The following is a 13,873-nucleotide window of genomic DNA, read 5'->3' as shown; positions in this document are numbered from 1 at the left end:
TCCCTAACCCTGAAAACACCCCTCATAGAAACCTTTTTGCATTTTTCCATATGATTTATAACTATAAGCGGTTGTCTTCATAAGGACCAAAAATGTCTAAATGAAACATTTCACCCTCACGACATTGGCTTCACCAGGACCACACACACAATGCATTTATAGAAATCCAGAAGATAAAATATGGCGTATATCTGACAGACCAGTGGTTAATGTTTCTGAGAAAATGTCCTATTTATATTTGTTTGTGATTATTTCTAATCTCAACCTAACATGTCTGTTGATTACTCTACACCTCCCTCCCTATCAGGTTTCCTTAATGTTGTCAATCCAAACATCTGTCATCAGGGAAACTTCATCTGATAACTCCATCAAAACTTACTCAGCACCAACAGACATACAAAGCCCTCACTAATACGTCTGCTTCAGATCCGTTTTAGAGGTCAATACTGATTGTGAATGATATGTATGCAGAATATTAACCCAAAAAGGTCAATTTAATCATTTTAAACAGGTTTTCAAAGGTTAAAATATAAACGAGACCAGAAATCCTCAAGGAAAAACCTATTTCTGATTTGTCCGTTCCGTTGTAAACAAACAATGAAATAAAATGAACAATGCAATCCCTTAATAAAGAAGAATTCTCATGGCAATGGGACATTGTTTTAATAATCATCATAAATTGATACATTGTGACATTTGGTCTTGTATTACCTTTCATTTGAAGTGGTTTTAAGTTTCCTTTCAATAAAATATCACTGTGCCATATGATAACTTACCTTAAATTATATGTTCCATTAATTTTTTTCTCTTATATTTACAAATTGGACAAGAAAAGGCAAAAATTATAGGTATTCACTCCAGAAGAGTGTAGCAAAACAATAACACGGCTATAATCAAATGATCTCGATGATTCATTACAATGGCTGTTTTCCTAAGATAGAAGGAGGATATAAATAAATGTCCACATCACCACAGTGCAAACTACTCAATTATTGAAACTCTCTCCGGTTCAGTTTCAGTTGTGTGTTTTTGGGCAGACCATTCATTTCAGTACCAGCGTTCTTTGCTCACTAGTAAAGGCACATAATCTAACATATCAAATTCCATAAAGAAACATTCATTTTGTTTTGTAATTTAAATTAATTGCGAGCAGAACTTGAGTTGGGGTAAGAAACTGAGAAACCGAACGCTTACAATGACCTCTAAAATCTCAAAACTTAAAGAAACCAGTTTGACATCAGCTTAGTAAGCACAATCATGGGTAGGTGAGAAGAAGCCAGGACCTAAAACAAAATTACAACTAAAATAAAAATCCTGACATTCTACATTTTATTGTTTTGAAGACGATTTTGGGAGCTCGGGTAACTAAATAGGGACATTCTTTTGCACTTCATTGCACTTTCCCACTTTAGCGTTCATTTCGTTCATACAACTCCACATGTACTAGGTGATTGATCTATCTGCAAGTAAAGCAGTTTCATTCATGTGCAAACACTTAATGCTTAAGATGACTGATTCTTTACACAGCAAGCAAGAGTCAAAGGGTTTGGCGTTGAAGAACAGGACCAAGGGAGGTAGCTTACAACAAAACACCCAACACACAGGTGGGACTTCACTAAGAACAAGACTCCGAAGGGAGAATCCTCACACACAATGCATTAAACTACATCTACCGTCCGTAAAGACCGGAGAAAGTAACAGCTAAGATTGTTTTCTTTCACTTAGTGTTTTTTCCCAATTCCGTTCAACTTAGTTTCTAGGGTGGGCGGCACCAATTACGCCAAAGGTGCGGCGAACTTTAACAGTACCTCTTTCTCAAACTCCTCCATCTCATCTTCAAGGGAATCATTGTCATGCTGCTCATCTTCTAAACCATCTGCCAGATCTTCCAGGATATCTGCAACGTCCTCGGCGAAGTCGCTGAAGAGCATTCTGTCGTGAGCGAAAAAGCCGCCGCTGAAGAACTGGGCGGTGAGGCGGCTGAGAGACTCCTTGCTTTCCTGAGGAACTCCCTCTAGTTTGCTTAAGTAGATCTCAAGAAGGTCCTGAAACTCCACGAGCTTCACAGGAACAAGCCCCTCGGCGTCGGCGCAGTTGGATACGCCATGGCAGCCCTCGGCAGGGTGTCGGTTCCTCCTGAGCTTCTCTTCTTGGTGTTTCCAGAAGTCTACCTGCTCCTTGTGGTGATGATGATGATGATGATGATGATGCTTGGAAGGTTTGGCCTCCCAAGGTCTTTCCTTCTGTCTTCTTTCCCTCTCCTGCCTTCTCTCATCTTTCTTGTGGTCCCATTCTTCTTTGTACTTCTTGAGATGGTCTTTCCTTTTGTCCTTCCCACGCTTCCACTCTTTCCCGCTCCCTGTTTCGTCCTTCTTCCAGCGACTGTCATGTTCTTTCTTTCTGCCCCATTCCTTCTTTTCTCCTTTGTGCTCCTGGTGTTTCCTCTTCCAGTCTTCGCGCTTGCCCAGCTGGTCCACCTGTTTGGAGAGTCTCTTCTGCATTTCCACCAAGCTCTCCCTCAAGCCCTGTTTCTTCATTCCCTCCAGCCTCGTCCTGCTCTCCTCCAAAAGAGCTTTCTGCCGCTTGAGTTCCTCTTTCTTATCCCAGGGTTTCTCAGTTCCTTCTGGGCTGGACTCAGCAGTGGAAGGCGGGGACCCAGAGTCAGGGGCCTGTTGTGGACTATCTTCAACTGATGGAGGAAAAAAAACAGATGATAGTGAAGAATACACTGCAAAATATATATAATACTTTTTGTCCACACTATTTTTTCGAACTAATAGAATTTATAACAAGAATGAAATGAGCAAATCAACAAATTAAGGGTCGTGCACACAGGGACGAATAATGGCGCACGGTATTCGCCAGCGTTTTGCCAACGCATTTTTTGTGTTCACACCCAAGCGATTTTTGCTGACGATGAGCTGTGTGAACCTGCAAATTCGTTTCCTGACATTAGATGGCACCCATTTCCTCTGCAATAACACTCCATAACAGTACTCTTTTATCGAGATTTTTTGTAGTCGCTGTCGCGTTTGTCATGTAGTTCTTTATGTTCTAACACCAACGAGACCAGCAGCTCTACATTCATCTTGCCTCGCATCTTTCTCGTCTTATTTCTTCCTGGCAGTGTAGACGGCGACGCTACTTGGCGTAGATCTTCTTCGTCGTTACGTATGTGTGCTCGGCAAGACTATTTCATGTTTGAGCGCCCCCAAGTGGCGTTTTTCTGCGGCAATCTCATTGGTCGGATAGTTTTTGACGCGGCGCGTCAAACCAGATGCGTTTATAAAAAAATGACGCTTTTACGCGTGCCGTTTTCCGCGTCGGTGTGCACGCTCACATTGGTGTCCTTTGTTTAGTCACAAGGCGTTAAACGTTGGCAAATATCGCATGCAAAATTCGTCCCGTGAACAGGCCTTTAGAATGATTTCTGAAGGATCATGTGACACTAAAGACTGAAGTAAGTTTTGCATCACTGCAATTAATTGCATTTTAAAATATCTTCAAATAGAAAACTGTTATTTAAATTTTTAATAATATTACAGTTTTTAGTGTATTATGCATCAAATAAATGCAGCCTGGGTGAGCAGAAGAGACTTCTTTTGAAAACATTTTTAAAAATCTTACTGATCCCAAACTTTTGAACAGATAAAACACATGAGCACGCACAATGAAATATCCAATATTGACATGTACCAATAAATAAGAAAAAAATCAGCTGACCACCAATATGATTCCGATATCATTCTACATTACCAATATTTATTGTGCACTTAAAGTCCCCGTGAAATCAAAATTGAACCTATTTACTTTGTTAGCGCATATTACTAGTCTTGTGGTGAACAATTAATCCGTGCAAGTGAATATATATAAAAAAAATTTTTTTACCTTAGTAATCTTTAATCAAAATCTGAAAAGTTACTTCCGGTCTGGAACGGTTTCTTTTTCTGATGACGTAGGTTTCACAGTTTGGGTGGGGAAATGCTTAACCACTCCCCTCAAACCGTTAGTCTGCTATGAGCGAGAGATGGAGAGGAGGAGCGCTAGAGTAAAACCCTGCCCTCTGTTCAATATTCCGTTTCACTTGGAAATACGTCACAGCACTGGAGAAAAATCGTTTGCAACTTCCGGTTCACGGGGACTTTAAATATACAGTACTGTTCAAAAGGTTGGGGTCAGACTTGACTGAACGACTTAGAAAAGTCTCTTATGCTGCGTCTAATTGATCAATAATACAGTAAAAACAGTAATATTGCAAACTACTGTTAATTTTAACAGTTTAAAATTTTAACAGTTCATATTTTAACAGTACAATTGTTTCTAGTTTTCTATTTGAATTTTTCAGTGTCACATGATCCTACAGAAATCATTCTAATATGCTGATTTGCTACTCAAGAGACATTACATGAATTATGTTGTGCTGCTTAATATTTTTGTTGAAATTTTTTCATGATCCTTTAAATACAAAGTTAATTTAGTTGCAATAGAATGAATTTGTTACATAAATGTCTTTAGTAACACTTTTGATTCATTTAATATAACTGCCGTTTTTAAAATTGTATTATTATTATTATTATTTTTTATTTTTTTATTAATCATACTGACTTTTAAACAGTAGTGCAATAGCTAAAAAACAACCTCACAACCTAACAACCTCATTCATCTTAGTAAACCAAAAGATGTCTTTTCGCTGTTCAATTTATAAGTACATTCAGAGCCCTTTCCACAATATCCAAATTTAAATGTTGAGTTTTACAATTCAAATACTATGCATGTGCCATTCCCACTCTTCCTCGTCATACCTGTGAGCTTTGCGAGCTCAGCAACTCGTGCTCTCAGTGTCTGTAGTTCGTCTCTTAAACCTGGCAGTTCAGACAGTTGTTCTTTCAATTTAGTGTTCTCGTTTTCCAGCGCTCCTCTCTCAGTGCTGTGCATATCTGTCGTCATTTTCAGAGCCCGGTCCAACTCCTGTTTCTGTGACTGATCATGAAAAAGACAAAGAAGGAACATCCTAAGTTCAACATTTTAAACTAATCTCCTGGTACGCTCTATAGAAAGTGCATTAAGCCCACTTAGTGGAAAAGAAGAAAAAAACTTTCATGGCATTAAGAGGAAAAACTTTATATACGAATGTAGAGAAGGGACTAACCTCAATCTGAGCCTCCAATATATTAATTTGTGTATTCTCTTGAGCAAGTTTATCAAGGACTTCCTGGAAAAAAGGTACAAATCCTCAGAGACTGCCACAGGTGAAATCAACTTGTCATTAATAAAAGAACATAAAGCAATGCACTAACCTGGTCACTTAATTCTGAACCATCAAAATCCTCTACAGGAGAGAAAATGGATTTGTCATGTTTGTTGAGAATGCATAAATACATAGAGACATTATAAAACTGTTACTGTCAAAAACTCAAATGATGCAAGTAAAAGTTAGTGTAGTTAATGCAACAGCAGTCACACAATTTTGTCTTTCACTGGCATGTTGTGTCTGGATACATGAAGCAAGTCTCTCTGGAACACACTCAAAAGTTTGGGGTCAGCAAGTTATTTTATTATTATTATTATTTTTAAAGAAATTAATTAGGGCTGTCAAACGATTAATCACGATTATTCACATCCAAAATAAAAGTTTGTGTTTACATAATATATGTGGGTGCACTGTGAATAATTATTTTGTGTGTGTGTGTATATATATATATATACACACATGCATGCATGTATATTTAAGAAAAAAATATTATTTATATATAAAATATTGATATTTATTTATATAATATAAATTATATATAAATCTATATACAGTATGTACATGAAAATATTTCTTAAAAATATACAAGCATGTGTGTGTATATAAAATAATTATACACAGTGCACCCACATATATTATGTAAACACAAACTTTTATTTTGGATGCGAATAATCACGATTAATCGTTTGACAGCCCTAAAATTTATACTTTTATTCAGCAAGGATGCATTCAATTAAACTAAAAGACAGTAAAGACTTTTACATTGTTACAAACGATTTATTTATTTCAATAAATGTAGTTATTTTAACTAATAATTATCAAAGAATCATGTAAAAATGTATCAAGCGACACTGAAGGCTGGAGTAATGATGCTAAAATTCAGCTTTGCGTCACAGGAATAAATTACATTTTATATTATATTAAAATAGAAACAGTTGTTTTAAATTATAATAACATCTCACAATATAACTGTTTTTACTGTGTCTTTCATTAAATACATGTAGCTTTGGCGAATAGAAGAGACTGCTTTTAAAAAAAGCCCCATACTTTTTTACAGTAGTGTGTTATCAAATTCAACAGTTTACACACAAACAAAAAACAAACTAACTTATTACTTTTTATTTAGTAACCATGGTAACCTCTACAAAAACTTAATGTCAGCAGAATCTCAGCATTAAGCCATTTCAGGGTGAGACAGCCATTGCTGATGCTAAAGAATTACAAAGGTGAAGTGTGTAATTTCTTGCCAAAAGTGGCACCAAATTGCAATTTGTTTAAATGACCTGAACAACAGCGTACATTCGAGGGGATACATGTTGTCCAAGCAATGAAAGTGTGTTTTGCAAAATATGTCACTAGTGGTGGCACAAAAATTATACACTTCAACTTTAAAAGGTAAGAGTAGAAGCAACAAGCTCATAAGCCCCTTGGTAAAGCAGTGCATCCTGGGTGATGAAATAGGCTGATGATAGACACTGCCCTCAGGTAAATGTACCTTTTTTTCCTCACTCATTTGTTGAAGTTTGAATATGTAAATATGTGATGGTAAACGAACTCTACCATTAGCACAGGAGGGCAACGCCTATCCACAGCTCAAACACAAGCATATACTGCCACCTAGCTCAAACTCTGAACATACCGTCAGACGGGTCAACCACAGAACCTGGAGGCATAATGACATTAATGCAACCACTGAAAATGGGATATTAATGGATATAATGTGGTATGCATGTATTCATAACCACTGACCAAATATGAATCACTTAATGGTTATGCCCAACCGAGGTCTTGTGTGATATTATACACCAATTATAAAATGTGGCCACACAAAACTCACCGGAGAAAAAGAAGGATCCAACACAAAGCAGGACCAGTGCACCCACTATCAGCTGATTCAAAGAGAAACCTCGTTTCTCCTCTTTCCTCACTGGCAGAGTAAACTCCTCCTCTTCTTCCTCCTCCTCCTCGTCGTCAGAGCTTCGCTTCAACACTATTGTGGGTTGAACATGTCTGTGTCTCAAACCATCATCTTCTGCTGAGGTGCCCGCTGGGAATTCAGCACCAAGAGATTCTAAATGATACAGAAGAAAATAAGGACAAGCAAGATTAGAAGAAAGATGGTAAATGTGGGTAGAAACCATTTTAATATAAAATAATTAGGGCTGTCAAATGATTAATCGTGATTAATCGCATCCAAAATAAAAGTTTGTGTTTACATATGTGGGTATATATATTATTACATAATATATGTGGGTGCACTGTGTATAATTATTTTGTATATATATATAAATACACACACACATGCATGCATATATTTAAGAAAAAATATTTAATATATAAAAAAATATTTATATATAATATAAATTATATATAAATCTATTTAAAAAAATATTATTTATATATAAAATATTTATATATAATATAAATTATATATAAATCTATATACAGTATATACATGAAAATATTTCTTAAATATATACAAGCATGTGTGTGTATTTATATATATAAAATAATTATACACAGTGCACCCACGTATATTATGTAAACATAAACTTTTATTTTGGATGCGATTAATCGTTTCACAGCCCTCAACATAATATATTAAAGCTGTAACATTTTGCTGAGCGCAAATTTAATAATTTTGCAGACGCTTTTATCTACTATTCAAATACATAATGCTTTGATAATGATAATAAAATAATTATAATTAAGTCTAACAATACAAACAAAATATTTTGAATATATAAATGAATTTATAATAAATATAATAACAATAATTTATAATAAATATATAAATATGTTTTGTAATTTATATATATATATATATATATATATATATATATATACACACACACATTATATATATATATATATATATATATATATATATATATATATATACACTGTATATACAGTATATACACAACAAAGACAAAATAACATGAGAAGTTAAAAATATATACATTTATATACTAATTAAACTATTATACTAGTATTTTATTATATGTATATATTTATCTATTAATAAGTAAAACAATACAAAGACTAAGTATAATGAAAAAGAAAGGTAAAAGAGTTTATTGCACATTTATTAATAATTAAAACAAATGTCAATGTCATACCTGGCTCTCTGATCACATCAGGGAATTTATCTGGCAGCTCTATTTCGTCTTTCTCAAAAATAGGCTCCTCCTCAGTCTCAACCGAACCAATGGTTTCTGGATAAGGACTGTAAGGGGCGGGGCTTTCTGGTGTGGAGCCAAAGCCTGCATCAGCCTCAGAGGGCGGGGCCAGAGGCGGGGTTTCAGGGGTGGGATGTACATCGGCATGAATATCAAGCACAGGGATTGCAGAAGATTCAATAGTTTTAGGGGCGGGGCTTATGTCTGCGGTAACATCAGAGACATCGAGCGAGGAGCTAATTTCTCTGAATGGTTCGGGAGGCGAGGTGATTCTGGGCTCTGTGTCCGGGGCGGGGCTTTCTTGAACTGGAACATGCTGGCCGGGGAAGATATCAGTTACGTCCTCTTCAGTCGGTTCGTCAAGGACCGCCTCCTCTGAAAACTGGAAGGCTGATTCTGTAGTGATGCTGAAGGGAACAGCGCCCAGAAGGTCACTGTCAGGGGGAGAACTGGTGATAGTGTCATGGATGACAGGAGCATGGATCTCAGGATCAAGCTCAATATCGCCATGGCCGGATGCTGCCATTTCCTCAAAGAAATCCGGGGATGTTTCCTGGCAAATCTGGATAATCAGACAACATACAACTGTAAATGTTTTGGGAGGGAACAGTTTGACATTGAGTATCGAGAAACAGTCTGCACCACTTTTAGTAGAATTAGTGGTTAAATTGGGAAAAAAGAGGTTTGTAATCCATTTCAAATATTTACAGAAATATTGTAGTTTCACTTGGATCGAATTTTAAGTGCACGTAAAGGTGATGTCCAAATGTGATGACATAAAAGATCTATTTTTGGTAGATCTTCAAAGAACCAGTGAAATTCTTTTTAATCTTACTGTGAAGAATATTTTAATAATTTCTTCACTATAGCATCTTTTCAAGGTTATTCATGGAATCATAAATGCTACTAAATATATATATATATATATATATATATATATATTGAAGAGAAAGGTGTTTTTCAGGTTTTTTTGGAGACATTCACGAATGGATAATGGCTACACTGTCTGAACCAAAAAATCAGACTTCATTTTAGAATTTCAAAAATGTAGACAGTTTTTAAATTTTAAAACCAAGTCAGATGTGCAAAGTGTGCAAAACAAATAGTGTGAACAGCCATATAGAATGGTAAGTGAACGTCCAGCGCTGTACATACCAGTGACGATGCACTGACCTGGTGACCCTCCTCTGACAAAACACTCTCCATCATTGGAGTTTCAGGGTCATGTGACCTCACCTCCAAAGAGCTTCCTGAAATAAACATTGTTTCACATTACGAAGCCCACAAAATGGGGTTACAACTATCACCAATATTGAGATAAGCAACACATTAATATACATTATAATACAAAAGTTCGAGGTTCGTAAGTATTTTAATCAATATTTTTTTTAAACACTAAAAACAGTAAAATTATGAGATGTAACTGTTTTCTATTTTAATGTACTAGAATAGCACTTATTTGAAATATCATTTTTTTGTAACAATTCAAAATTCTTTAATGTATCCTTGCAGAATAAAAGTATAAAATTTATATATATATATATATATATATATACACATACATACATTTATATAAGGGCTGTCAAATGATTAATCGCAACCAAAATAAAAGTTTGTGTTCACATAATATATGTGGGTGCACAGTGTATAATTATTTTGTATATATATATATATATATATATATATATATACACACACACACATGCATGTATATTTAAGAAAAAAATATTTATATATAAAATATTTATATATAATATAAATTATATATATATATTTAACCACAAACTTTTGAACAATTGTGTAAACAAACTGGTTTATTATCTGTTCCAATAACCTGCTATTTCCTCTGAAAGACTGGGTGCATCCCCAATACTTTCCGTCCCATCATCCACTGGTGCTGCAGGGTCTGCGGCAGCTTCCTGAAATCAAAAGTGCACATTGCTACAACACCTGATTTATTCATTCAAAAGATAATATCACTGACCCAAGCATTTTGACCAAGTGGTTTGCAAACCTCTGGAGAGAGAAGAGTCCAGCTGTTACTGGATGACCCGGTGCTGCCGGTGCTGTTATCAGACATGGCCCTCTTGTGGCTCTGCACAGCACCTACATAATGAAGATCACCACATGCAGATTAGTTCAATACTCAATGTATTGCACAGACCATCATATTTAGTAAAATGAGTGCTAGCATACATTAATGTTGCCTTGTTAAGTATCCTGTTTTCATAATTATAGCAATGCTCTGCACACAGTACTGTTCTACATTTTGATATATATTTGGCTGACATATGAAGCACATTGATTCTTTAAACATGGAATAAAAATCTTATCAATTTAACACAAAAATGTCATTATATATGTAACTGTGCTTATATGTTTTTACACAACCATGGTAACCTAACCCACACAAATCTAAAGGAAAAGAGAACTTAAGATAATTTCTTTACTTTTAAGTGAGTTCTATTAGTTGCAAGCAATATTTGACACCAAGGGGTTACTAAAGACCATTTTAATATGTGTGATATGCAAAATTTTCGGTTAATTCAACAATTCAAGTGAATGCTAGATTTGTCAATATTTACATCCCATATTTGACTCATTGTGTTAATACCTGAGTGTAGACATTTTGAGTGACAGACAAGGAAAAACACAATTTGTGAGAAAATGGAGGAATCTTTCACTACGTTAAATACATAACAATTAACAGATGTACAGCAAATAAAGCATAAACATATTCTGAACAGATTTACAGAAAATACGATGCAGATACATATTTATATCTGTTTTGTTTTGTTGCATTCCTCAAGCATCAGTGAACCTAAGCACACTTATTATATAATCCACACAGGCGGACTGTACACCTTATTTAATCAATTAGAGAGAGAACCGATGCAGGCAACAAAACAACGATTACAGCTATTACATAACACCAGACACACAGAACCCACAAACACTGCTGCAAAATTTAAAGCCACCCTTAAATGGGACCAAAAATGGTCGGACGGCCTCGCTGAATTCCTGGCCTATTGTTTATCGCGTTTAGATGGACATATAAGATTCGGTGACGAGCTGTCATCATCATAATGGTGATGCACAACGTCGGCTGCGTTTACATTATGTACGGCGGCCGATTCAGCCTTCAGGCAACACTACACGCCGCGGTGAATGAACACAACCCTCTTCCGCATAAAACAAGAATCTTTACGAACGCATTACAGATGGATGTTCTTATATAAAATGCTTACCGTGCTTAAAACGGCCTCAGTCGAGTTGGGCACGCGTTATTCCGTCCGTAGTCGTTTAATTTCTCCACACGCGAGATCCGTCTCGCTAACTTCGCAACTTCGGGAATTGCGAGTTTGCGTTTCTCTCCAACGGGACTCCGATTCAGATCCTCTCACAGCCAATGGGAATGAAGCGTCGTGTCGCTCAGACAGACTGCTCATTTCAGCTGTGACTGACAAACGCAGGTGTGAGGGACAATCTAAACGTGAAGTACTCTCTTATCATTGACTTGAGGAGGAGTAAAGAAAGACTGTCCCGACATGCATGAACTCTCTATATATAGGGAGAAGACATGTTCTCCTCCAGCAGTGTACTGACACGTCTACAGAGCAAGAGCTAAATCTGTTGGGACTTCCCAAATGTCTGTCTGCAACAGCTGGACTGGCCTAAATAAACATTGCTCTTGTGTTGCAACATGTTCTTTTGTAATTAAGACATCCTGAGTTAAATCAAATAGATATGCAGTAGCTAATGTACAATATACTATATATTTAAAAACATAAAAAAATCTTACTGATCTAAAACTTTTGACCAGTAGAATAAATATAAATATAGGACTATTTTATATATATATATATATATATATATATATATATATATATATATATATATATAGGCTATATATATATATTCTACCGGTCAAACGTTTTAGATCAGAAAGATTTTTTTATGTTTTTAAATGAAGTCTCTTCTGCTCACCAAGGCTGCTTTATTTGATGAAAAAAAAAAATGATGAACAGTAATATTGTGAAATATTATGACAATTTAAAAGGACTGTTTTCTATTCTAATATATTTTAAAATGTAATTTGAAAGCTGAATTTTCAACATCATTGCTGTTGCTGATTACACATCAGTTTTCAGTGTCACGTGATCCAGAAATCATCAGAAATCATTCTAATACGCTGATTTTATGCTCAAAAAACATTAATTATTATTTTCAATGTTGAAAACAGTCGTGTACCACCCCCCCCCCCCCCAAAAAAAATTGATGAATAGAAAGTTCAAAAGAACAGCATTTATTTAAAATAATCTTTTCTAACATTATAAATGTCTTTACTGTAACTTTTGATCAATTTAACTCATCCTTTATGAATTTTATGAATAAAAGTATTTTCTTTCTTTCCCTCAAAAATAAAAAATAAATTCTTACTGACCCCAAACTTTTGAATGGTTGATTAATGTTATAAAAGCTTTCCATTTCAGATCAATTCTGTTTTTTGAACTTTATATTCATCAAAGAATCCTGAAATAAAATAAAAAAAAACAACTGTTTTCAACATGGATAATAGGCTAATCATAAATGTTTCTTGAGCATCATATTATAATAATTTCTGTAGGATCATGTAACACTGAAGAGTGGAGTAATGATGCTGTAAATTCAGCTTTGATCACAGGAATATTCATATAGAAAACCGCTGTTTTAAATTGTAATAATATTTCACAATGTTACTGTTTTTCTTCTTTTTTTATCAAATAATTGCTGCCTTGGTGAGCAGAAGAGACTTCTTTTAAAAACATAAAAAAATCTTACCGATCTAAAACTTTTGACCGGTAGTGTGTGTGTGTATATATACACATTTGCATGTTGTTTGTTGTTTTCCCTTTAATTATCTGTAACGCTTGTTTTGATGTACAGTGATGTACGAACAACTGATTCGAAACAAAAGATTCGTAAATGTTTCGAAGCTTGAAGCTTCATAAAGCACAGTTCCAAAAGTGGCACCGCACGAGAGAAGGAAAAGTAGCGCCGGTTTTAGTCGCCTGAATGAGCGGATTGATATATAGCCTACGCTACAGCACTGACATTGACAATTGTAAAATTGATTAAATATCTATCCGCTGGATGGCGCTATTCACCAATTAGAATCAATTATTCCAGAGAGCCACATCATACATTGTTGTGAGGTATTTATATTTTGCAAGTTTCTGTGCCATTCACAGAAGTGACTTAGGGATGCCATTAAAATTAAATTACTGAAGCAAACAAGCACTTTTGTCCAAAGTTAATTTGTACTTCTGCTAGGGCACACCGATGTGAACTTGTAGGCTATTTTACACATTCAAAAAATTAAAATAAAATTAAAATTAGTTTTGAGCAAAAGGTTACATCACATGGTTGATATTTTGTTAATGTTATGGAATTTGTCTGC

The 13,873-nt window shown here is 35.2% G+C and overlaps 1 protein-coding gene across 6 annotated transcripts; it reads right to left on the bottom strand.

Annotated features, from left to right (window-relative positions):
- Positions 1-646: 646 nt before the first annotated feature.
- pbxip1a (pre-B-cell leukemia homeobox interacting protein 1a) lies at positions 647-11,977 on the bottom strand. 6 transcript variants are annotated; one of them, XM_039678780.2, is made up of 11 exons: positions 11,682-11,977; positions 10,448-10,539; positions 10,268-10,352; positions 9,607-9,683; positions 8,374-8,995; positions 7,089-7,322; positions 6,891-6,914; positions 5,298-5,329; positions 5,150-5,212; positions 4,803-4,980; positions 647-2,689 (listed from the first exon to the last, which is right to left on the bottom strand). In XM_039678780.2, the coding sequence occupies exons 2-11, from the start codon at positions 10,511-10,513 to the stop codon at positions 1,776-1,778; spliced, it is 2,295 nt and encodes a 764-aa protein (XP_039534714.2). In that variant the 5' UTR covers positions 10,514-10,539; positions 11,682-11,977; the 3' UTR covers positions 647-1,775. The 6 variants fall into 6 exon arrangements, with proteins under 6 accessions (XP_039534714.2, XP_039534711.2, XP_039534715.2 ...); XM_039678777.2 differs by having other exon boundaries at positions 9,589-9,683; positions 11,682-11,976; XM_039678781.2 differs by lacking the exon at positions 11,682-11,977 and adding an exon at positions 11,385-11,610.
- Positions 11,978-13,873: the final 1,896 nt, after the last annotated feature.

This window comes from Pimephales promelas, chromosome 18, assembly GCF_988280905.1.
Source record: "Pimephales promelas chromosome 18, fPimPro1.hap1.1, whole genome shotgun sequence".
Taxonomy (NCBI): Eukaryota; Metazoa; Chordata; class Actinopteri; order Cypriniformes; family Leuciscidae; genus Pimephales; species Pimephales promelas.
Note: the sequence above shows the minus strand (reverse complement) of the source record. Positions and strands in the feature narration are given on the sequence as shown.